Raw genomic sequence first — 27,280 nt, forward strand, 5'->3', positions numbered from 1 at the left:
TTAAACTGTGGCCCCAGGTTCTGGTTTCTCCCAACATTGGAATTTTGTTTCCTGCATCTATCCTGTCCATCCCTTAAGAATTGTATATGTTTCTATAAGATCCGCTCTCATCCTTATAGATTCGAGTGAACACAAGCCCAGTCGACCCATTCTTTCATCAACGATCACAAAGTTTAAAAAAGGTTAGGTACATCGATATGACAGGTTGGAGGGATCAATCAATCAAATACTTTATTGCCATTCAAAAATACACCAATAAATGCAAGTCTGAATGAAATTTCGTTGCATCTGGCTCACCGTGCAACATAAACTAACAAACGGATAAAATAGATAAAAAGATAAAATAGATAATAGTGGCGGCACATTACATGGAATTCAAGAGTCTGATGGCTCGGGGGGAAGAAGCTGTTGCAAAACCTGGCCGTTCTGCTCCTTATACTGCGATACCCTTTGCCCGAGGGCGGCCGAGAGAACAGTCCATGATGGAGATGTGTGGATATGGACCAAACGCAGGCAGGTGGGACTAATGTAGCTGGGACATGTTGGTCGGTGCGGGCAAGTTGAGCTGAAGGGCCTGTTTCCACGCTGTAAGATTCTAAGCGATGAAGTTTACTGAAGCTATTGCGACATCAAATAAATAAATATGGATGGGGCATTTTGTTGAAATTAGACACGTTTACTGAAAGCATTTGGTCTCATGGTTTAACTAACGTTCAGTGATCTACAAGTCTGTGACCAAGCATATTCCAGGTTTTGTGCAACTGGAACAAATGAAAGCAATTACTTCAAGACGTCTGCACTGTGAATAATTTGCTGCACTTAGTAATATTAAGAGGAAAGACTTTGTCACCGATCAATGCGACTTGAGAGGATTGTAGTTTCTGCAGCCTTTACTAGGTGAATATGAATTGAGAAATTAGCTAATCCGTTCTCCATTCAATTGGATCAGAGCTGAACTTATTAATCCAGGAAAAACAAAAATAGAAATTTGTTTTGTTATGATGGTTTGTGCTAATCACCTTTAGTTTTTTCCCCCCCATTAGCATCAAGTAACCCCAAAATGGAACTGCATGCAATTCTTCCATCTTGCCAGTCTGTGCCACAAGGAAGTCACATACTGTACGTCCCCAGTTATTTTGTTGTGTTTTTCAGGCTAGAAGAAAAGTTTCATCTCCAAGCAGTGCCACAGACAATGATGATATGCAAGATAGACACAAAATGCTAGAGTAACACAATGGGGCAGGCAGCATCTCTGGAGAGAAGAAATGGGTGTCATTTTGGGTCGAGTCTTGACCTGAAACATCACCCGTTCCCTCTCTCCAGAGACACAGCCTGTCCCACTGAGTTACTCCAGCATATTGCGTCTATCTTCGGTTTAAACCAGCATCTGCCGTTTCTTCCTACACATGATTATATGCAATATGCCCAATACATATTGATGGATATTAAATTACAAAAATAACAAATGTGCTTTGTAACTTACAAGTAGCAAAAAATGTTGCTTGCTAATAAAGAAATTAGAAAAAAAAAATAATAGTATAATAATCCCAATAATTATTAATTAATTAAGTTTTATATAATAACTATCTCTAAACAACTAACATATAATCCGGAAAAATACTTAAGGGCACAGGTCTGTTCCTAGGATAATCCATTCATTCCATAGTCACATAACCTCACAGCTAAAGTGCACATTTCACATCCAACTGGTGTTGTGGAGCTGAAATATTCTAACACACAAAGAAAACAAATACACAAAACAAAAAGACTACATGCCAGTGCTGGCCATCCAACAATTAAATACTGTTGAATCGGAAAATAGAACAGGCAGAGAACGAAGTATGAAAAGGCTATGAATCATGGTGGCAGAGCTGCATTTTCAAGCGTAATTAATAACAAATTTGCGTTTAACAGGAAGATTCCGTTTGGGTATAATGTCATCACGCATTTCATGGAGTAAACCTAATCTGCTTCAAAAAGAAGGGTCTCGACCCGAAACGTCACCTATTCATCTCCCCAGAGATGCTGTCTGGCCCGTTGAGCTACTACAGCTTTTTGTGTCTATCTTCGGTTTAAACCGGCATCTGCAGTTCCTTCCTACACAAGATGAATTATGTATTCTTCATAGAGCAATGAGGCTTCCAAGTTAAAAGTCATTTTGTAAAATCAAAGGGGGGCCCCATATCTTAATTCTGAACCTCAACTCTACAAATACAGGCACAGATTTACTTCAGAATTGCCTCAACCCAACAGGAAATGCCACAGTGCTGACAAAAGTAGGTTGCTGTGCTTTTGGCCATTGGAACCAAATAGCAAACTATTATGCTCCTCAAAACAAAAGATTGAAATATGAATCATTAAGATCAGACACATCCTCACAACAAATCTTATGCTACTTTAACAGAGAATATATATTTAGTTATGTGTAGGAAGGAACTACAGATGCTGGTTTAAACCAAAGATAGATACAAAAAGCTGGAGTAACCCAGCGGGCCAGGCAGCATCTCTGGAGAGAAGGAACGGATGACATTTCGAGTCGAGACCCTTCTTCAGAAAGATATTTCGTTTTCACCTCTGCAACTTGTCCAAATAACTTGATCAGGTTAATTTTCTTCACAGCGAGCATTAATCACTCTGTGAGGTGGGAGATTGCAACCTTCACGTGGTCTGCCCTGTTTCGACGAATGCAATCAACCCGGCATGCACATTCAAATAAGATCAAATAGTACAAGTTGCCCGACAACTTTAGGCTGTGTACGCTGTTTGCAAGAAGAAGAATCATCACTCTGTAGCCAGTTTCGTCCCTTGGAAAGTGGTGGCAAATTATTGGCACATTGCATATCATACTGAGCGTTGATGTTTTTACATTTTTTTGTTCCAAACATTTGTCTAGTTTCCCCCTTAAAAGTGAAGAATGAAATGATTTTCAAAATCCGATTTTTGGCAAAGCACTCCAGGGTTCAAATCTCCCAAAGAGAACAGTGGAGTGGTTTGATGAAATACGCTGGATGCTGAGAGGACCACCAACAATGACACAGAGCAGTCAAGCTGACCGACCTCCTTTGCTGCAAATTCAAAGCAATTAAATGGTAGATTCCATCAAAAGAATACCAGAATGTAAACTCACTCCACCCCCCATTATCCTACAATTTCATTCAGTTCACCGGAGCAACCTTTCACTATTTACACATCCAAACCATAAAATCTTCTTTGTTCCAGTAAAACCCCTGACATTTTTTTTTCCCAAGCTTCAAACCCAAAGTATATTTTAGTCAATTTTAAGCTGCATCAATTCCAGAGATCTAATAATTTCATATAATTATGGTTATCCAGGAATTCACATTGGATTCACTCTTGTCAGTCACAAATTTAATCTTCCCTTTGGGACAATGCTGGGTTATCTAGGTCAAGGTATCAGAGTGGCTTTAATGGAGAATGTAATTTTCCGTGGATGGAATTCCTCGTGACTCAGGTGGAATCCATTTGGCCCACCAGTTACATCCCATGAGTTCCATTCCTCCTCTCCAGCCCTGCAATATGTTCACTCTTTTATGTCCACTCTCAGCAGTAATTAACAGCGGGCAATTAACCTATAATTTTCAGGTGATAAAGTCCGTGAGAGAGGGAGAGGGAGGGGGAGGGGGTGGGGGAGAGGAGAGGTGGTGGTTGGGGGAGGGGGGGGGAGAGATGGTTAGAACAAAGTAGGACCTTGATTAGTGTTTCAGAAGGAACTGCAGATGCTGGAAAATCGAAGGTAGACAAAAATGCTGGAGAAACTCAGCGGGTGAGGCAACATCTACGGAGCGAAGGAAATAGGCAACGTTTCGGGTTGAAACCCTTCTTCAGAGTCTGAATGCCCCAGATAAAACAATGAAACTCTGACTTGCAGCAGCACAACAGAATATGTAAACATAGTACACTGTTAACAACATAATGAACAAGAGGGGGGGAAAAGAGACGGTAATGCAAAACTAAGAATATCACTGTGACCTGTCGGATGTGACAGTAATGTATCATTCATTCTGTATAATAAAATCTGTGACGAGACTACTAATACTTTGCAAAAGCACTTCCTCAACATCACCACCGCAAATTGCGCACCACTGCTTTGAGAGAGTTTATTGCGCATAGAACAGCCACCATTGTATATGTAGCTTCAAAAGTTAAAACATGAGGCAAACCTTTGTCATCCCAGGAGACCTGTATTTATGTGAAGATTACATTTTAACAAGCCCCTTCCTTCCATGCCAATACTTAGTGCAATTCATCATGTCCTTGTATTTATTTTCATTGCCATTACATCTAAACCCCGGGAACCAATTTGTTCGTAATAACACGCTTCAACTATCTATTGAAAATCTGGATTTGAAAACTTATTTTCCTCCGCAACAGCAATCAGTAATTGTTTCAAATGTACATCGACCGGTTAAAAATGTCATTCATTTACATTAAATTCATAAGTTGGTACACAAGTTAGATCTCAGGAAAACCTTTGAAAACCAACTAAATAACTGAAGTAGACATTTGTACCAAATCATTATATTTTGATGCAAAGAAGATGTGTCAGTCCCCTGAAAAATATTTTCAGACAAGTTTCTTCCACAACTAAATGTTATTCATGGCTAGGCGGTTTGGTCTGGAATCGTGACAAGCATACATGAAATATATTCATAAAAATAATCATCATTTTCAAAAACTGTCACCCAGGGACATAAATGCTGATCAGGGATAAAGCAGATTGACATCACACTTATCTGATTATGGGGTTCTCTGCATCTGGCCAATTGATCTCAACGTTAGCCTATTCATAAAGCAACTTAATTCTTTACACTAATGAATTATGCAGTTTGATCCAAACCTCAAATGCAGTTCAACTCAATATCATATGGTCATGAGGACATAAGTGATAAGAGTAGAATTAGGCCATTCGGCAAGTCTACTCTGCTATTCAATCATGGCCGATCCATCTCTCCCTCCTAATCCCATTCTCCTGCCTTCTCCCCAAAACCTGACACCCGTACTAATCAAAAATCTATCTATCTCTGCCTTAAACATATCCACCGACTTGGCCTCCACAGCCTGCTGTATCAAAGAATTCCATAGATTCACCATCCTCTGACTAAATAAATTTCTCCTCACCTCCTTCCTAAAAGAACGTCCTTTAATTCTGATAATTTAATCCTGTTAATTCTTAACATTGCACTCAACTCATCAAATAAAGGTTGATAAGCAAAATATCCCCCCTCTTCCTCAAAACAAAACCACAAGATTACTGTCAATGCTGCTATCAATACTGCAGTAAAAACATTACCCAAATGAAATAATATTATCTCACCAAATGACTAAAATGTACTTGTGGCAACAATAAATCACAATGTTTCTAAGTGTTTCAAAACAAACGAGGGTCATGAAAATTGTGTAACATTTGTCTGGGCTTGTGCTGACGCTAATCACACAGTCCTGGTGACATCAAAGTCAACTGGAGTTGGTTTGGTTGAAAAAACTTTGGTTGAAAAAACAAACAAAATAATTTTGTAAAAACATCAACATTTAAATCTCATAACTGTAACTCAAGTGAACATGAAAATAAGGTGTGTACATAGAACCATCCACTCTGACGAAAAAGCCCAAGATAGACACAAAAAGCTTGTGGATCCCAGCGGGACAGGCAACATCTCTGGAGAGAAGGAATGGGTGACGTTTCGGGCCGAGACCCTTCTTCAAAACCCTTCTTGAAAAAGCCCATCTACACACTTACTATCTCCCTTAAAAAGTTCCTATCTACGCACCTGTCCAAATGTATTTTAAAGATTATTAAACCTTTAAAATACATTTGTCAGTCTGAAGAACGGCCTCAACCCGAAACGTCACCTAATCCTTCGCTCCATAGATGCTGCCTCACCCGCTGAGTTTCTCCAGCATTTTTGTCTACCTTTAAAGATTATTAATGTACCTGCCTCAACTACTTCCACTGGCAACTCAGTCCATATCCCCACCACGCTAGGTGTTTAAAGGTTTCCCCTCAGATTCCTGTTAAATCTTTCCCCCTCACATTGTCTCGTGCCCTCTAGTCCTTGAATCATCTACCCTGGCATCAATGTCACCCGTAATTTTATATAAGATTATATAATTTTACTATAAGATCATACCTCAGCATTTTATGCTACAGGAAATAAAGTCCTGTCCTCTGACCATATAACTTAGTCACTGAAGTCCTGACAAAACCCCTTTTAGTAACTCTTTCAAACCAAATGGCATATTTCCTATTGAAAGGTGAACAAAACTGAACGCAACATTCCAAGTGCAGTCTCACCAACATCCTGTACAACTGCATAACATGTCCATGCTATACCTGGTACCCTTACTAATGAGGGCCAATCTTCATTAAAGCCTTCTTTACCAGCTCATCTATCTGCGATACCACTTCCAGGGATCTATGTACTTACACTCTGAAATCCCTCTGCTCTACAACATTGCCTTTCACTGTGCAAGTCCTACCCTGGAGATAGACACAAAATGCTGGAGTAACTGAGCAGGACAGGCAGCATCTCTGGAGAGAGGGAACGGGTGATGTTTTAGGTCAAGACCCTGCTTCAGACACGGTTGCAGTAGATGTTTTAATCGCCAGCAGAGCAGAGGGATTGCTAATTTAATTGCCAGTAGTTTTGCTTGATTTCTTATTCACTTGCCCATGGCAACTGAGGGACCATCATTCAGCTCCTCAGCCTTTCCCCACCACCCAATGATCCTACTGAAACAAGATGACAGCACCTCAATGAATAACACTCCACTTAGGAATCCAAACCATTTAGTTTCACCTTCACAGCATCAGCTAGATCAGAGAGTGTAAAGATGTTCCTATTTCACCTAAGATTGACACAAAATGAGTCTGAAGAATCTCAACCCCAAATATCACCTTTTCTTTCTCTCCAAAGTTGCTGCCTGTTCGACTGAGTTTTAGTGTCTATTTGTGCATTTTGTGTCTATCTTCAGTGTAAACCAGCATCTGCAGTTCCTTCCTACACAGGTCCAACCCTGGTTAGACTTCCCAACATGTATTACCTTACACTTATTTGAATTGCCATTTCTCTTCCCACTTGATGACGAAGAACCAGCTGTAATTTTTAATATTCACCTTCACCATCGACAATGTTGTTGGTTAGCATGCTTAAAAAGCTTTTCACTGTACCTCGGTACATCTCAATAGCTAAACTACCACCTACTTCAGTGGTAGACAAATTGCTGGAGAAACTCAGCGGGTGAGGCAGCATCTATGGAGCGAAGGAATTGGTGACGTTTCTGGTCGAGACTTAAATGTATACAAACCTACTTCAGTGGCATCTGCAAACTTACTAGCCATGCCTTGTACATTCTCACCCAAATTATTGATTTCGTTGACAAACAATAATGGGCTCAGCAACAATCCCAGAGACACGCCAATGGTCATAGGCCTCCACTCCCCAAAAACAATCTTCCACCATTACCTCTCTCATACAACCATGCCAATTATGTCCACAATTAGCAAGCTCTTCCTTGATCCCATGTGATCTAAACCTTTCAGCGCAGAAACCACGTTTGCGTGTGTTTAAAAAAAAACCATACTACAGATGAGAGAGTGAACTCTGGTTTACGATACAGTACACACATTTCAATGATATCCTTCATGTCGATAATCAACTTAGTTACCATAATTGGGATCAATGCAAATGACAAATCGATATCAGCTAAAATACAAGCATGCAAAGGACGTATTTAGCGGCTGGTGAAAAATAAACCTTCGTTTATTATTTTATTTCAGCCTGGCTCTCTCCGCAGTACAACGTTGAGAGAGGTCCAGCTAATCCCATCGTCTCAGTGACAAGCCTTTCCTTCCAAACGGGGGAGAGAGAGATGGGGGGGAAAAGAAACATTCTTTCCTGCCGGCGACCACAACCAACATCGGGCAATTTAATTAATTTAATTCCCAATTACGCCTGACCTACACGGTGAATAATTCGCCTGCAGAATGTTCAAAAAGGTTAGAAACTCTAGTGAAAAAAAAAAACACTTGGCAGACACTCTCCACGGCCTCGCTTCTTGGGAAAGCCTCGGGCTGGATTTTTCCCAGCCTCCTCCCACCACGCCGCTCCCCTCACACCAGTTGAAATATATATATTGGGGGGAAAGGGAGGAGAACACACACACACACAACAACAGGAAAAAAACCCACAGAGCTGCGACTGAGGGGAGGGAGGGGGACAAAGGCAGAACCAGTTGTGAAAACAAAGTTACCAAAATAACTTTCAGTCTGAAACTTGGCTGGGGAAATAAAACTTGAAAGGTATAGTTTGTACTTTTTTTTTATTCCCCCCTCCTCTCTCCCCCCCAATTCTCCAGTCGCTGTGAAGTGTTGAAACGTTGTATCCAGTCTGACTGTGGAGGAGCGCCATGTTGCTACAACCAGGCTGATTGGGGGGGGTTTTGATACATGAGGGAAGGCGGCCGCTCGCTACATTGTGTCGGGGAAGGGAAGGGAAGGGATGGGATGGGATCGGAGCAGCTCTGCCCCCGCACCGCTCAGCCGCCTCTACCCTCCCTCACTCACCTTGGCGATGGCTCGGCGGTACCTGGTGACTGCTTGCTGGATGAGGATATGCACCGTGATGGCACCGTCCCCACAAGGGACAACCACCCTGGTCCTCGCAAAACACACGGTCACTTTCATTCCCCCCTCTCTCCTCTCTCTCCTCCTTTCCCGAACGACGTGTTGGCTTTTTTTTCTTTTCCAAATAATGTTTCAACAGAGAAGAAGAAGAAAAAAAAATCTGCAAGGTCGTAAATCCAAAACACGCACGAGAGGGGGAAAAAAACAAGGTAAGAAGTAGAAGGTGATCTTCGCTCTGCTCTCACGATGCGAGCCCGTGTTTGCTCGGCGTGTGCAAGGCAGAGGGATCCATAGTGAGCGGGGCTGCTCTCGGCGCCTCTGCCTGCCTGCCTGCCCGCCCGTCCCTCCCGTCGGCGGCCACCTGTTCCTGTTTGTGGGAAGCGAGAACTGCGACTCCCGCACACAAAACCAAAGATCCTATAGCACAAAAACTGAGTGAGCACCGAGTCAGGGCGCCACCCAGCGTCTCCGCTCACCGCCGGCCAACTCAACCAAGGGCCAGCCAAATGAGTTGTTGGAAGCAAAGATCTTTGGTTGGAAGATGCTGCCGGATTTACACCGAAAACATCTTCAGTGCCACGATTGTTCCCGATGTTTGGGGTTGGGGGAGTCCAGAACCAGGGAGGATCACAGTTTAAGAATAAGGGGTAGGCCATTTAGGAGTGAGATGAGGAAAAAAAATTTCACCCAGAGAGTTGTGAATCTGTGGAATTATCTGCCACAGAAGGCAGCGGAGGCCAATTCACTGGATGTTTTCAAGAGAGAGTTAAATTTAGCTCTTAGGGCTAAAGGAATCAAGGGATATGGGGGGGAAAAGCAGGAACGGGGTATTAATTTTAGGGTCTGAAGAAGGGTTTCGGCCCGAAACGTTGCCTATTTCCTTCGCTCCATAGATGCTGCTGCACCCGCTGAGTTTCTCCAGCATTTTTGTGTACCTTCGATTTCCAGCATCTGCAGTTCCTTCTTAAATACTAATTTTAGATGATCAGTCATCCAATGTTTCGAAGGGCCGAATAGCCTATGCACCTATTTTCTGTTTCTATTGCATCTTTTAGAAATATGATTTTCTAATATCCTGTTGCAAGCATCTTGCGAGTACATCAGTGCATTATATAATTTAGACTCGTAAATGTGTAGGAAGGAACCGCAGATGCTGGGTTTACACCGAAGATTTGGTGTGTAGATGATACAGTAACGGGGCTGTCCCACTGTACGAGGTAATTCAAGAGTTCTCCCGAGTTTCCCCTGATTCGAACTCGGGGAATTACAGTAATAGCCGCTCATAGGTACTCCGGGCTCTCGTGGACATTTTTCAACATGTTGAAAAATCTTCACAAGCTTACCGTGTTTCCCGAGTACCTGCTGTTAGCGTTACGAGCCGCTAAGAGACGTCCCGAGCTCCGACGTACCCGCTACGTACATTCTACGTGCTTACCACAAGTTTGATTTTTTTTTTAAACTCGGGAGAGCTCTTGAATTAGCTCGTACAGTGGGACAGCCCCTTAAGCGTGTAGGTGATACCAAGATTGGTGTTGTTGTGCAGAGTGAAGCAAGTTGTCTAAGATGCAACAGAATATTGATCAACTAGGAAAATAGGCAAGGAAATAGCAGATGGGATTTAACACCGACAATAGTGGAATGATGCGTTTTAGGAAGTTAAACTAGGCAGAGATGTACACACTGAATTGAACAAGCTTGTGGACTGTTAATGGACAGAGATTGAGGAGTACAGACACAAAAAGCTGGAAGTAACTCAGTGGGACAGGCAGGATCTCTGGAGAGAAGGAGTGGGTGATGCTTCAGGGTCGAGGCCCTTCGTCAGACGGAGAGTCAGGGGAAAGTGAAACGAGAGATATAGACGGTGATGTAGTGAGATATAGAACAAATGAAGGAAAGATATGTCTTAAAAAATGACGATGTGTGCTAGGTGAGAATGAGTTACAGCCAATGAGACTCCACAAGATGACTTTGAAGATTCAGATTCAGATTCAATTTTAATTGTCATTGTCAGTGTACAGTACAGAGACAACGAAATGCATTTAGCATCTCCCTGGAAGAGCGACATAGCAAATGATTTGAATAAATAATAATAAGTGTCCGGGGGGGGGGGGGTGATTGGCAGTCACCGAGGTACGTTGTTGAGTAGAGTGACAGCCGCCGGGAAGAAGCTGTTCCTGGACCTGCTTGTTCGGCAACGGAGAGACCTGCAGCGCCTCCCGGATGGTAGGAGGGTAAACAGTCCATGGTTGGGGTGAGAGCAGTCCTTGGCGATGCTGAGCGCCCTCCGCAGACAACGCTTGCTTTGGACAGACTCAATGGAGGGAAGCGAGGAACCGGTGATGCGTTGGGCAATTTTCACCACCCTCTGCAATGCCTTCCGGTCGGAGACAGAGCAGTTGCCATACCATACTGTGATGCAGTTGGTAAGGATGCTCTCGATGGTGCAGCGGTAGAAGTACACCAGGATCTGAGGAGACAGATGGACCTTCTTCAGTCTCCTCAGGAAGAAGAGACGCTGGTGAGCCTTCTTGATCAGAGTTGAGGTATTGTGGGTCCAAGAGAGGTCATCGGAGATGTTGACTCCCAGGAACCTGAAGCTAGAAACACGTTCCACCTCCGTCCCGTTAATGTGGATGGGGGTGTGCGTGCCGCCTCTGGACTTCCTGAAGTCTACAATGAGCTCCTTGGTCTTCTTGGAGTTAAGGGCCAGGTTGTGTCAGCGCACCATGCTGCTAAGTGCTGGACCTCCTCCCTGTAGGCCGACTCATCGTTGTTGCTGATGGTACAACTTGGGTGGGGGAGGGATGGGGGGGAGAGTTCCTTGAAGTTAGAGCAAGAGTTACTTGAAGTTAGAGAAGTCAATATTCATACCCCTGAGGTGTAAGCTGCCCAAGTGAAATATGAGATGCTGTTCCTCCAATTTGTATTTGGCCTCACTCTGACATTGGAGGACAGACAGGTCAGTGTGGGAATGGGAAGGGGAATTAAAGTGTTTGACAACCGGGAGTTCAGGTAGGATTAGGCTGACATAGCAAAGATAGACAGAGAGTGATGCTTTCTCAGCCTGCACTGAAGGCAATCCGCACTCCGGGGACACGCTCAACAAGATTACCCCCTCAAATTGCACTCTCGGGAGGACCAGATTTAACAAAATTAACTCTGCTAGATTTAATATTGTGACCAGCCCAAAACCTCCCCCCCACTATATGCAGAGTAACGATGTATCTTGGACCAACAAATGGGAAATAAGTGTGTTGTTTTTTCGCTGTTTATCTTTGCCATCTAGTAACGGCTGGGCAAAAAAAAAATCCTCCCGGCCCACTCCTCCCGTCCGTTGTCACCAGCTACTCCCTCCTCCTCCGCTCTCTGGTCTTCTGGGCTGAGTTCGGTGGCTTCCAAGATTTGATTCTCCCTCCCCCTGCAGGCCGCGGCCAGCCCGGGCTTTCTTCGTGGCGGAGATCCAAGTCTATCGCTGCACGTGTCCACTGGTGGCATAATGGGTCTATCTTCCTCTGACCAAACATTTGGCCATCTGTACCAATGCATTCAAATGTAAACAAACAGATGACATGCTTTACGTGGACTGGTAGACTTTTGACAAGGTCCCATAAGGAAGGTAACTACAGACGGTTAATGCACAAGGGTTGTGTTGGTAAACTTGATCCAATATTAGCAGGGTAATACGATGCATGGGATAGTGATGGGTGCATATTTTTGTGATTGAAAATATGTACCAAATGGTGTTCCATAGAAACTGGTACGAGTCATTTGTTGTCTGCAATATATACATATGCCAACCAGTTCTCCATCCATGTCAATACCTACCCCTAATACCAAGTGCTCTGATTTTGCACACTGATCGCTTGGGTGGGACCTTGTCAAAGGCTTTTTGAAAGTCCAGATACACCACATCCATTTGTCTCTCCCTTATCCATTCTACTTGTTACATCCTCAAAGCATGATATCCCCTTCATAAATCCATGCTGACTTTGACCGATCCTGTCACTGCTTTCCAAATGCGCTGCTATAACATCTTTAATAATCACCTCGAGCATCTTCCCCATTACCAATGTAAGGGTAACTGGTCTATAATTCCCCGCTTTCTCTCTCCCTCCTTTCTTAAAAAGTGGAGTTACATTGACTACCCTCCAGTCCACAGGAACTGATCCAGAGTCGAGAGAACATTGTAAAATGATCACCAATGCATCCACGATTTCTTGGGCCACCTCCTTGAGTACACTGTGATGCAGACCATCAGGCCCTGGGGATTTATCTGCCTTCAGTCCCAACAGTTTACCTAACATCATTTGCTGACTAATGTGGATTCCCTTCAGTTCCTCCCTCCCACTAGATTCTCGGTCCCCGAGTATTTCTGGTAGATTATTTGTGTCTTCCTTCGTGAAGACAGAACCAAATTACTTGTTCAACTGTTCTGCCATTTCCTTGGTTCCCATTATAAATTCACCTGTCTCTGATTGTAAGGGACCTACATTTGTCATCACTAATCTATTCATTTTTACATATCTAAAGAAGCTTTTACAGTCAGTTTTTATATTCCCTGCACGTTTTCTTTCATGCTCTTTTCTCACCTCTTAATTAATCCCTTTGTCCTCCTCTGTTGAGTTCTAAATTTCTCCCAGTCCGGTTTGCTGCTTCCTCTGGCCAATTTTTATGCCTTTTCCTTGTATTTAACACTATCTTTGATTTCGCTCGTTAGCCACCTTCCCAGTTTTATTTTTTCGCTAGGCAGGGATGAACAATGTCTGCAGTTGATCCATGCGGTCTTTAAATCTTTGCCATTGCATCTCCACCGTCAACCCTTTAAGTATAATTTGCCGGTTTATCCTAGCCAATTCCCGTCTCATACCTTCAAAGTCTCCTTTCTTTAAGTTCAGGACCCTAGTCAGTGTCACTTTCCATCCAAATGCAGAATTCCACCATATTATGGTCACTGTTGCCCAAGAGGCTTTGCACAACAAGATCGCTAACTAAACCTTCCTCATTACACAATACCCAGTCTAGGATGGCCTGCCCTCTGGTCAGTTCTTCTACAAATTAGTTAAAAAAAACATCTTGTATACATTCCAGGAAATCTTCCTCCTCAGCACTGTTACCAATTTGGTTGGCCCAATCTATATGTAAATTAAATTCACCCATGATAACTGCTGTACCTTTGCTACACGCGTCCCTAATTTCCTGCTTGATGCTATCCCCAACCTCCCTACTGCTGTTTAGTGGTCTGTATACAACTCCAACAAGCGTTTTCCGCCCTTGGCTATTCCACAGTTCTATCCATACCCATTCTACAGCATCCAAGCTAATGTCACTCCTCGCTATTGCATGAATCTCCTCTTTAACCAGCAATGCCACCCCACCTCCTCTTCCCGTCTATCCTTCCTGAATATCGAATACCCCTGCATATTTAGCTCCCAGCCTTGGTCAGCCTGGAGCTATGTCTCCGTAATTCCTACTATATCATACAGTTGGTATGGTTCAATTCAATTCAATTCATTTAACATTCAATTCAATTCAATGAACATTCAGTTCATCCACCTTATTACGAATGCTCCTCGCATTAAGGCACACAGCTTTCAGGTTAGTTTTACTTTTCTCCCTTCTAGCTTTTGCTTCTGTCCTCCTTTTATGGCCCTCTGTCTCCTTGCGTTGGTTCCCATCCCCCTGCCCTGTTAGTTTAAACGTGACCTTTCCTACCCTCTCTTTCCCGTTAACTACACGCATACGCTTCCACGTTGTTGACTCCACCCCCCCACCGTTCAGTTTAAATCCACCCGTGTAGCATTAGCAAACCCGCCTGCCAGATTGTCGGTCCCCCTCCAATTAAGGTGCAACCCGTCCATTTTGTACAGGTCATCCCTGCCCCAGAAGAGATCCCAGTGGTCTAGAAATCTAAATCCCTGCCCCCTTCACCAACTCCTCAGCCACACATTCAGATCCCCTATCTCCCTGTTCCTGCCCTCACTAGCACGAGGTACTGGAAGTAACCCAGAGATAACCACCCCAGAATTCCTGCTTTTCAGCCTCCTACCTAGTCCTCTTTACTCACGGTGCAGAACCTCCTCCCTCTTCTTACCCACGTCATTTGTGCCAACATGGACAACTACTCCCAGCTGTTCACCTCCCCTCACGAGGATGTTCTTAAGTCGGTCTGAGACGTCTTGGACCCTGGCATCAGGGAGGCAACACACCTTCCTCGAACCTCGCCTGTCGCCACAGAATCTCCTGTCCGCACCTCTAGCAATGGAGTCACCCACCACTATGGCTCTGCCTGACGTCGGCCTCGCCGGTCAAGCCCCAGCGGCAGGTTTCGAGTCACACACCTGTCCGCCGCTCGGACTGGAAGCGTCATCTGCCCCGACAGCTCCCAACAGGGTGTACCTGTTTTCAAGAGGTACTTCCACTGAGGTCTCCTGCACTAGTTTCATCCCCTTCCTTTCCGTCTCTTACCTCCGCACCTCCTGCACTCTTGGAGTGACGACCTGACTCTAGGTCCTGTCCAGGAAGCTTTCGTCTTCCCTGATGGACAGCAGGTCATCCAGCTGCTGCTCCAGTTCTCTAACTCGGTCCCTGAGGCGCTGCATCTGGACACAGTTCCCACAGGTGTAGTGGACAATGACACCAGCAGTGCCCCTGACCTCCCACATCCTGCAGCAAACCCACTGCAGTAATATTCCTGCCATCACGCCAATAAATTTAAATATCTAAATTAAATTAAACACACAACCAAATAAATGTAGCCTCCTTGCCGAAAGCTCTTGAGCCAAAGACTCACACTTTACCTCCCAAGGCACTTCACCTCAACAAGGCCGCTTCTAACAACAGCTCTTGCGATCCGGGTGGTTCAGTAATCTGGTGCTGGATAAACAGTCACCCACGTAATTTCTTGCTTAGCGGATATTGACGCAGCTGTTCTGATACATCGAGACTCCTGAGGAATGGATGAGAGTTGTGGATGGAGCATGACTCGCGAAAAAACATTTCTATTATCCTACACATTGCCAATCTCCAGCCCTTATAATGCCCCCAAAAGAGCTCTTCACGCCCCAAGCCCCCTGTCCCAAACCTGGATGCCTGACCACCACCCTGCACCAACTACCAATCTCTAGCAATGTAACAACATTTTGAGATTAAAAAAATCAAGTCTGCAATTTATCCCATCAGATAAAGCATAAAAAGAAGTTTAATTTGACACCTAATTCACTTTCATTTGTTCAGTATTAAAACATTTATGGCCATTTTCATACTCGGAAATTGGCATCTTGTTCCCTATTGCTTTTTAATTGACTTAACACAAAAGCTGTGATCGAGAACATTTTAAAGCCCATAACTTTCTTAAAATTTAAGAGAACTAAAAGAAATTTACAGTTATTGTAGATTGAAGCATTCTGAAACAAATATGAAACAATCTTACTTAGATGACTTGAAATTAAAGCATATAGTTAGTTAGTTACACAATTGTAGCTATTTACAAAATTCAATGACTAGATCTAAACATCTATCCATTTCTTAAGAATAGATTAACATTTTTAAATAGCCTAAGTGTCCAAATAACATTCACACAAGAATTCACAATATAACATAATTTTTAAATCTCATTGTCATGGGTTTTTAGGCCAAATGGAAGGAATTTAATGTTTAATACCTGTAAATTAATGGCCATTTAAATCAACTTGCGAGTGGGATTTTCTGGAACGGGACCATTTGGAACGTTGAGATTGCAGTGAATTTATACCCCCATATCGGCAGCAAATACACTGCTGGTTCTTCGGGGGAAAAAATCACAGTTTCGCAACTAAAAATGTGATTTAAATACATCTTACGAAACACCTTTATACACAAAAATAAACTACTTTCTTTTACCTGTCCCCTCCATAAAATCCGTCCCAGTTGTCGGCATTGACGACTCCAGAAGCTGATTTGAAAATCATTCCAGCGATTGACTTGTCGGGCAAATTTTTTTTTTAAACACACAGAACGGCCGTCGGAACGATTCTTTAGCAACATCTTGCACTCCAACAAATATAATCCAGGACCAGGTCGGAAAACCCCCCCGTTTTAACCCCGCCCCCCCCCCCCCCCTCAAACGCGCCAAAATCGCGCACATGGCCAGTGGCAGAATTGCAGCGCCGCTGAAGGTAAGTATTGTAACATACCTACAATCTCTGATGGCATCCAACCATGTCCTTGATGGGGGTCTACATTTGATGGGGGGTCTACATATGCTGGCACTGTCTACCCTCCAAATTCCCTTTAGACAAATTTGTGATTAGAACGGGTGTCAAGGGTTTTGGGGAGAAGGCAGGAAAATGGGATTAGGAGGCAGAGATCAGCCATGATTGAATGGTGGGGTAGACTCGAATGGCCGAATGCTACTCCGATCATTTGTGAACTTGTGCCCCAGCCTCTGGCCGCCATTGTTGTGGAGTGCACAAAGAATAAAGTGCATTGCTGATTCCGGTGCCTTGGTTGCCTCTGTAGTGGCATAAGATTGGAGCACAGGCCTCGCAACCAAAATGATTGTTTGCAACCCAGACGACAGTGACATTGCAGTCTTCTGCAGTGGGTCTATCACAACTGGATTCTGCAGCAAATTAAGTGATAGATGTTGTTTTACAAAAATTTAGATTGAATTGCAAACCTGTTCTTTTGCATCTGAACAAATTTCCATTGATATTTTTACTTGAATTGTTTCCAAATCTATTGAATCTATTTCCAAAAGTATGAGCTTGAAATTGGTGTTGTTGCTCTGACATGTTATACTTTCAGCTGGAAGCAACCTTGCAGCCAGAGCACGTATGTACAGAGACAGAGAGCACGGAAACAGGCCCTTCAGCCTCAATCGTCATCCAAGTACCAAAATGGGTGGGCAAGAAGGAATGCATGTTCTCCAAGAGAGTCAAGTCAAGAGTGTTTTATTGTCATGTGTCCCAATTAGAACAATGAAATTCTTACTTGCAGCAGCACAACACAATATGTAAACATAGTACACTGTAAACAATATAATAAATGAGAAAAAAGTTAAGTGTGTGCATACACATGCACACACACACGCGCACACGCACACACACACACACACACCTATATCTATATATTACTGAAAGTCTGATCTTGACCACTTCCTGTTCTGTATTTAAGAAGGAACTGCAGACGCTGGAAAATCGAAGGTAGACAAAAGTGCTGGGGAAACTCAGCGGGTGCAGCAGCATCTATGGAGCGAAGGAAATAGGCAACGTTTTGGGCCGAAACCCTTCCTCAGACTGAATCCTGTTCTGTATATTGATTTTAGAAAAAACACTGCCACTTACGGCTGTGATTTTTGGCCATCTTACTCAGAGTCCCCCTCCGCTGCGCAGGGCAAGAGGATTTTTCCAATCGATTAAAAATAAAAGAGTTATTAGTGTTTAAAAAATGTTGAGATTCTCTCTCCTGAAGGCCACGCCCCTTCCAGAGGGACTATAAAACCCGGACGTGTTGAATGCCTCAGTCAGTCTCTGCAAGATGCGGGAGCGAGAGGGTCACATCTCTCAGTCTGAGCTGTGAATAACACTGAACTCATGTCAACTAAACTGTGAGTGGTTTTACTGACCTGTATGTATGTATGTGTGCGCATGTGTATGTGTGTGTGACTGTATGTGTGAGTGTGTGTGTGTGTGTGAGTGTATGTGTGTGTGTGAGTGTGAGTGTGTGTGTGTGTGTGTGTGAGTTTATGTGTGTGTGAGTTTATGTGTGAGTGTGTGTGAGGTGGTGGGTGTGTGTGTATGTGTGTGTGAGTGTGTGTGTGTGTGTGTGTGTGTATATATATATTGGAATTGGTGAAGAGATGGAATATTGCGTTGGACCAGCCCTCCCGTGTGAAGCTGGGACCCAACGGGTCCCACTTAGTTTAGTACCTAATAATGCAGCTATTTGTATAACACCCAAATCTGCCTCTGCCAACATAAATTTTGTTTCCAGGCTCTGCATTGACCAACATGATATAGACACAGGAAAACAAATTGTCATAGAGTCATCGAGTAATACAGTGTGGAAACCGGTCCTTCGGCCCAACTTGCCCACATCGGCCAACATATCCCAGCTACACTTGTCCCACCTGCCAGCATTAGGTCCATATCCCTCCAAACCTGTCCTATCCATGTACCTGTCTAACGTTTCTTAAATGTTGTGATTGTCCCTGCCTCACTACCTCCTCCGGCAGCTTGTTCCATACATCCACCGCTCTCTGTGTGAAAATGTTACCCCTCAGATTCCTATTAAATCTTTTCCCCTTTACCTTAAACCCTAAATCTGGTCCTCGATTCACCTACTCTGGGCAAGAGACTCTGTGCATCCACCCAATCTATTCTTCTTATGATTGTATACACCTGTATAAGATCACCCCGCATCCTCCTGCGTTCCAAGGAATAGAGTCCCAGCCTACTCAACCTCAGCCTATATTAGACCCTCGAGTCCTGGCAACATCCTTGTAAATATTCTCTGTGCCCTTTCTAGCTTGACAACATCTTTCCGAAATCACGGTGCCCAGAACTGAACACAATACTCTAAATGTGGCCTCACCAACGTCTTATACAACTGCAACATGACTTCCCAACTTCTATACTCGTTGTTTTCCACTATTAATTGGGGCATTGTGCTAACATCATGAGACCCAACTGGGAGCTTTCAGATACAACTACAGGTTGCACAAACAGCTTCCAACATTCACAGATCGTACCATAGCAAATGCTGTATGCATTCCCCAACATATAGCTATTGGGGTGCTGGTCCTGTAGATGTCTCAGTGATGACACCAATGTCAGCATTGTCATATCCAAATCATTGTTACGGCCTTGGATGACAACTCAGGTGGGTTGGAGAGCTTGGGGCAAAAGGGGAAGACAAGGGCGGCATTGTGGCACAGTGCCAGAGTCCCGGGTTCAATCCCGACTACAGGTGCTTGTCTATACGGAGTTGGTATGTTCTCCCCACGACCTGCGTGGGTTTTCTCCGGGATTTCTGGTTTCCTCCAAAGACATACTGGTTTGTGGGTGAGTTGGCTTGGATCGTATTAGTGTGCAGAGATCGCTGGTCGGCGTGGACTCGGTGGGCCGAAGGGCTTGTTTCCACGCTGTATCTCTAAACTAAACTAAACTAAACTAAGCATCCTTCAGTTAAGATTCAGATTCAAACTTTATTGTCATTGTGCAGTGTACAGTACAGAGACAACGAAATGCAGTTAGCATCTCCTGCTAAGAGTCTACTGATAAAGAGTCTTTAGATCTTTCTGGACCACTGTGATGAAGGATGTATTCACAGGCTGGGATTATCCTAGACTATCATCAGTGATATACATGACATTCTATGGAAGACCTTAACAACATTCTTATTTGGTCTGCTCCCTCTATACAGTTTTGAATATTATCGGGATACAAAACAGACAGTAAACGTAAGTATATTTTCAAGCTAAACTTTCAAATTCATGAATTAAAATGTTAGAAGTACATCGTTAAAAATTGAAGTAAAATGTCCAATTTTACACATAGATACATAGACAATAGGTGCAGGAGTAGGCCATTCGGCCCTTCGAGCCAGCCCCGCCATTCAATGTGATCATGGCTGATCATCCACAATCAGTACCCCGTTCCTGCCTTCTCTCCATATCCCCTGACTCCGCTATCTTTAAGAGCCCTATCTCGCTCTCTCTTGAAAGTATCCAGAGAACAGGCCTCCACTGCCCTCTGAGGCAGAGAATTCCACAGACTCACAACTCTCTGTGAGAAAAAGTGTTTCCTCGTCTCCGTTCTAAATGGCTTACTCCTTATTCTTAAACTGTGGCCCCTGTTTCTCGACTCCCCCAACATCGGGAACATGTTTCCTGCCTCTAGCGTGTCCACACCCTTAACAATCTTACCCCGTTCCTGCCTTTTCCCCATATCCCCTGACTCCTCTAGCCCTAAGAGCTCTATCTAACTCTCTTTTGAATACATCCAGTGAATCGGCCTCCACTGCCTTCTGAGGCGGAGAATTCCACAAATTCACAACTCTCTGGGTACATAAATAGACAAACACTATTTATACAACTGCTAAGTACTAAGTACACGACTTAACTGCTAAAGATTTGCCGTTGGACATGACTTGGCAGATGTTGACTCGGAATAGTTCTCATATTTTGTGGAAAATATTGGTTACAAGCAACTGATCGGCAAGTTGCAAAAAAAAACTGTTTTTTATTTAAACAGGCAGAGTCAAAGTTTGTAGTTTTTAATAAGCGGAACTGTGCTAATGAGCGTTCCAGAGTTGGAGCGTTCCTTAATCAGAAAAATAAAAATATTTCCATAACCCAATCACAAGGTAATTAATTTAGATTTATACAGATCTGATAAGAACTCAAATATGCAACATTCCCTGACATTTACACTTCTGGGTGGACGTTCTCACAGAGATTTCAACACACAAACATTTGATGCTAACGACCCTCCTCACAATCCCACAGCTGATGACTCCATATCTACACTCACGTTCGACTATTTTCTGACGTCCAAACAACAGATCATTTTTCTCCCGAGGTCCTTCTGCAGTTGTACAGGGCCCTAGTGAGCACACCTGGAGTATTGTGTGCAGTTTTGGACCCCTAATTTGAGGAAGGACATTCTTGCTATTGAGGGAGTGCAGCGTAGGTTTACAAGGTTAATTCCTAGGATGGCGGGACTGTCATATGCTGAGAGAATGTCGCGACTGGCCTTGTACACTCTGGAGTTTAGAAGGATGAGAGGAAATCTCATTGATCTCATTGAAGGGTCCCGACCCGAAACGTCACCTATTCCTTCACTCCATAGATTCTGCCTCACCCGCTGAGTTTCTCCAGCATTTTTGTCTACCTTGGATGTTTCTTCACAATCAGTACCTTTTATCCAAACTTGCATGACTGAAGTCAAATGTTTGAAAGTAATTATTACCTCCACAATTCTTCTCTGGGTTATTTACAGCAACATCCTGGAAATCCTTCAATAATTCCTGGAGACTCCAAACCATTTCCAGTGAATTTGAAACACTCGCGATTCCAGACCACAAACAAAAACTCATAATTCATGTTCATTAGTGTAATATATCAATAAGTGTAATATATCAAAATTTGCGGACGATACAAAAATGGGAGGAAAAGTAGGGGATGAGGAGGATAGGAAGAGTCTGCAAAAGGATATAGATAAGCTAGGTGAGTGGGCAACAACTTGGCAGATGAAATTTAATACTAATAAATGTGAAGTCATTCACTTTGGGAAAAAAAATGATAGGGCAAGTTATTTTCTAAATGAGGAGGAGCTGCGTTGTAATGCAACGCAAAGGGATCTAGGGGTATTAGTACATGAATCACTAAAAGTTAGTATGCAGGTGCAGCAAGCAATCAGGAAGGCCAATGGAGTTTTGGCCTTTATTGCTAGGGGGATTGAGTATAAAAACACGGAGGTCTTGCTGCAGCTGTACACAGTATTAGTGAGACCACATTTGGAATACTGTGTACAGTTCTGGGGTCCATACTTAAGAAAGGATGTACTAGCCCTGGAGGCAGTGCAGCGAAGGTTTACAAGATTAATTCCTGCAATGAGGGGATTGACATATGAGGAAAGGTTAAGTAGGCTGGAACTCTACTCTTTGGAGTTTAGAAGAATGAGAGGCGATCTCATTGAAACATATAAGATCGTGAGGGGCCTTGATCGGGTGGATGCACCGAGGATGTTCCCAATGATCGGGGAAACTAGAACTAGGGGACATAGTTGCAGAATAAGGGGGGGCTCTTTTAAAACTGAGATGAGGAAGAACTTCTTCACCCAGAGGGTGGTTAATTTATGGAATTCACTGCCCCAGGGAGCAGTGGAAGCAGAAACTTTAAATATATTTAAGACTAAAATAGATGGTTTTTTAGCTGCCAAGGGGATAAGGGGCTACGGGGAGAGGGCAGGGATATGGACCTAGGTATGGTTAGTATAGTAAGACCTGAGTGATCTCCTGGACAAGTGTCGATCGCCTGGATTGGGGTCGGAGAGGAATTTCCCGGATTTTTTTCCCGAATTGGACCTGGGTTTTTATCCGGTTTTTTGCCTCCCCCAGGAGATCGCGAGGTTCTTGGGGTGGAGAGGGGTGATAGCGGTATAAAGGGGAGGGTAGTGTCTTGTGTTCTGTGTCTTGTGTCTACTGTTTGTGGGTAAGTGTGTCTGTTTAGTGTTCAGCCATGAGCGAATGGCGGTGCGGGCTCGACGGACCTGGTGGTCTACTCTCGCACCTACTTTCTATGTTTCTATGTTTCATAATTACATTTGATAGGAGTCATTCAGCCCATCAAGTCTACTCCGCCATTCAATCATGGCTGATCTATCTTTCCCATTCTCCTGCCTTCTCCCCATAAACCCACACACCCGTACTAATCAAGAATCTATCTATCTCTGCCTTTAACATATCCATTGACTTGGTCTCCACGGCCTTCTGTGGCAATGACCTCCACAGATTCACCAGCCATTGCTAAGATATCCAAATCTGAGGAAGGACATTATTGCCATAGAGGGAGTGCAGAGAAGGTTCACCAGACTGATTCCTGGAATGTCAGGACTGTCTTATGAAGAAAGACTGGATAGACTTGGTTTATACTCTCTAGAATTTAGGAGATTGAGAGGGGATCTTATAGAAACTTACAAAATTCTTAAGGGGTTGGACAGGCTAGATGCAGGAAGATTGCTCCCGATGTTGGGGAAGTCCAGGACAAGGGGTCACAGCTTAAGGATAAGGGGGAAATCCTTTAAAACCGAGATGAGAAGAACTTTTTTCACACAGAGAGTGGTGAATCTCTGGAACTCCCTGCCACAGAGGGTAGTCGAGGCCAGTTCATTGGCTATATTTAAGAGGGAGTTAGATGTGGCCCTTGTGGCTAAGGGGATCAGAGGGTATGGAGAGAAGGCAGGTACGGGATACTGAGTTGGATGATCAGCCATGATCATATTGAATGGCGGTGCAGGCTCGAAGGGCCGAATGGCCTACTCCTGCACCTAATTTCTATGTTTCTATGTTAAGAGAGATGATGAGATGACCACTAAGATAACCCTCAATGTCTTCTTTCCTATTTTTCTCGTTAGTTTTCAAAATCTCCAGCTCAAAGATCCATTCACGCTTCCCGTTCATCACCTCAGGCACTTCCTTCAGATCAAGGATGACTTGCTTCAGTTTGTGGGTTGTGAAATGATTGATAAAGCCAACGTGAGCACTGCAAACTCTGCTGCAGGCTCAGCCACAGGTGGGGCAGGATCTGACTTGCAGACGGCACAGCAGTGTATGAGGTTGTGCACTCCTCCCACCTCCTCATCGTCACACTGCATGGACTCACGATCTTCGATGCCATCCTGACTGCTCCTTCTCCCCTTGGAGTGCGCAAGGGCCAATGATCCCAAATGAATCAGTACAGATTTTGAGCACACTCTTGTATTTTTTTTTTCTGTCTTCCCGGTGATCTAATCTTGCGACTGAGCTCAGAAGAGAATATCAGATTCTGGAATTTGGCGTTGGCCATGCACATAACATGGCCTGACCTCCAGCACCAGTTGAATGTGATTAGGTGGACAAAATGCTGGAGTAACTCAGCGGGACAGGCAACATCTCTGGATAGAAGGAATGGGTGAGGTTTCGGGTCGAGATCCTTCTCCAGACAGGCTGAAGAAGGGTCTCGACCTGAAACATCACCCATTCCTTCCATCCAGAGATGTTGCCTGTCCCGCTGTGTTACTCCTGCACTTTGTGTGAACCAGCATATGCAGATCATGAAAACTCTTATCAATCGGTAGATGGAATTCTTTCTGCAGTTCAGAGAGCTGCGCCAGCCGCTGAGATGAAGGAGTTGAGGGGGAATCTGAGTGATGAAATTCCCCTTGGAGTTACCACAATTATAAGATGGGATGTGGGCTAGATACTTATGTGGCCCTTGCTGAGGGTTGGAATTTGGGCCTCATTTGTAGCTGGAGCAAAACTGCACAATTTCAGACAATCGCTCTATGATGCTAAAGCGTATGGTTTCATGCCACGGTGTACTACTAATCACAACCTTGCATATTACCTCATTGCATTTTATGTTACTGCCTACTTTAGCTATAAAACAGATCTTTAGACTTTCGAGATGAAAACAGGCCCTTCGGCCCACCGAATCGACCCTGACCAGCGATCACCCCCTACACTAGTACTATCCTACACACGCTAGGGACAATTTGCAATTTACAGTAGCCAATTAGCCTGGACGACAGATGGCACAATGGGCTAAGTGTTCGGCTGGCAACCGGAAGGTAGCTGGTTCGAATCCCGCTTGGAGTGCATACTGTCGTTGTGTCCTTGGGCAAGACACTTCACCCACCTTTGCCTGTGTGTGTCCTTGGGCAAGACACTTCACCCACCTTTGCCTGTCTGTATGGAAGTAATTGTGTGAAGCACTTTGGGGTCAATGCAAGTTGACTAAAAATGTGCTATATAAATAAAGACATTATTATTATTATTATTATTACATACCTGTACGCCTTTGGAGTGTGGGAGGAAACCGGAGCACCCGGAGAAAACCCATGCGGTCATAGGAAGAACAAACAAACTCTGTATAGACAGCACCCTAAGTCAGGATCGAACCCAGGTCTCTGATGCTGGAAAGCAGCAACGCCAACTGCTGCACCACTGTGCCACCAAATCAGTAATCAAAACCTGGGCAATTGGATATATCTGAAATATTATTCATGAAAGAAAGTAAGAACTGAATAGTCGAGGCCACCGATTCTTTCTTGCAGAAAGTTCAGCAGTTGTCAAATTAAATGCTTAGTATATTGAGTGTGAAATAACAATTTACTTATTCAGCCACTCTGTCAGATGCTCTGACAAATGTGTTTGTGCATGATACTCAGATTCCGATGGAACGATTTTTCTGTTGACATAGTGTAAAAATTAGAGATTGACTAGTTCATATTATTACATTTTGAAGAACAAAACAAAGCTATGTGAAAATATAAACACAATGCTGTCCTTGAACACACTGTGCTAACATCTTGTTCCAGTTGATAAATCTTAAATTTTATAAACGCATGCATTAATTTTTGGAGCATTGGAGATTTTCAGGCATTTAGAATGCCAATTAAGGAATGCAGTTGTTACAACTGAGTGAAAGCAATTACCAGAATTAGGCCCCGAGTGTGATTGATATTTGAGATCCCTTCTCATCTGTCGGGTTCACTTTCAACAGATGTACATGCCGAGCAGAGTTTTATTACAATCGCCCCTTTTTCTTTGATCAAAAACAGGGCAGAGTGATGTTATCCTTTTTACTGATGGCAGTAAAGACAGGGGAAAGGTTTTTCTGACAAAACCTGTCATCTTTTTCACGCAACCAGCTCACATGTCTACTATGGAATCATTGTTTAGTGTTACTGCTGCAGAAATTGTCGATTAGAACGACAAGCGGTGGTTTAAAAACATGAGGCATATTCTGTCATTCTTTCCACCACAGACATCCAAGCTTTCATGAATTACTCCCCTTGTCCCGAAGGCAGAGCATCACCTCAAGTTTGGACTACCTATGTGTTTGCTGATTTCCAGTGCTTTGCCCAAGTGATTTTCTTCTTTCTTCAAGCCTTACCTTTCTCTGGGTCCCAGCACAAGCTGGTCTATGGTTCCAGAACGGCCAGCAATTCACTGGCACAACAAGCTGGTTGACGTTCTTTATGCATGAGGTCTAGAGAGAGTGTTCAACAGATGTTGAAATAAAGCAGTTTGGAATACCTTTGTCCATTCAACACCATTTTTTTTGTTATTTAAATATGGACATTTTTATTTGTAATAATTGTACATTTTTTTGACTTGTCATACCATTTCATTTATTTGATGAATGCGGTTTTGTCAATAGAGTTCATTATTTTTCTGCCTTGTGTGATCTGTATGCTTTGTTTGATGGTGGTATTAAATGATGTCGCACCAGGAATCTGAGAAGATAGGCATTTGGCAGACCCACATGCATAGTTTTCAACAAATAGCAAGACCTCTAAACTTTTCAGGACTTCAAGAACATTCATCAGTTGCTAACTAGAAGAATTGGAAGGCCGTTCAACAACAGTGAGAATCATAACCAAGCACTGGCTGTTTTGTGGGTAGACGGATGGGGAGGACGTACATGATGGCAGCATCATCAGAGACCCACACCACCCTGGCCACACACTCATTTCACTCCTGCCATCGGGAAGAAGGTACAGGAGCCTGAAAACGGTAAGGTCCATGTTCAGGAACAGCTTCTTCCCTACAGCCATCAGGCTATTAACTACTCCAACCTTAAATAAGCTCTGAACTACAATAGACTATTATTGTTATTATTGCACTTCTATTCTTTGTTTTTTGTGTGTACACATGTGTGTGTATGTGTATATTTACAGTATATATGTGAGTATGTGTGTATATATACACACACTGATTTTTTTCCCTCTCATTTATTATATTGTTTACAGTGTACTATGTTTACATATTCTGTTGTGCTGCTGCAAGTAGTAATTGTATTGTTCTATCTGGATCATATGACAATAAAACACTCTTGACTCTTGATGTTGTTGTGTAGATATCAGGAGCTTTTATCGACTCTTGGGCGAT

The 27,280-nt window shown here is 43.5% G+C and overlaps 1 protein-coding gene across 4 annotated transcripts in view; it reads right to left on the reverse strand.

Moving 5' to 3' along the window:
* Positions 1–9,051, reverse strand: part of pard3 (par-3 family cell polarity regulator) — a 983,322-nt gene extending 974,271 nt beyond the window's left edge. For 3 of the 4 annotated variants that reach the window (XM_033042021.1, XM_033042037.1, XM_033042013.1), the window contains exon 1: positions 8,585–9,051. In XM_033042021.1, coding sequence (XP_032897912.1) covers positions 8,585–8,704 — 120 coding nt within the window. In that variant the 5' untranslated portion in view covers positions 8,705–9,051. The remainder of the gene's footprint in view (positions 1–8,584) is intronic. The other variant, XM_033042029.1, reaches the window with a different exon arrangement.
* Between the last annotated feature and the right edge of the window lie 18,229 nt (positions 9,052–27,280).

The sequence above is a fragment of the Amblyraja radiata genome, chromosome 2, assembly GCF_010909765.2.
Source record: "Amblyraja radiata isolate CabotCenter1 chromosome 2, sAmbRad1.1.pri, whole genome shotgun sequence".
Lineage (NCBI taxonomy): Eukaryota > Metazoa > Chordata > Chondrichthyes > Rajiformes > Rajidae > Amblyraja > Amblyraja radiata.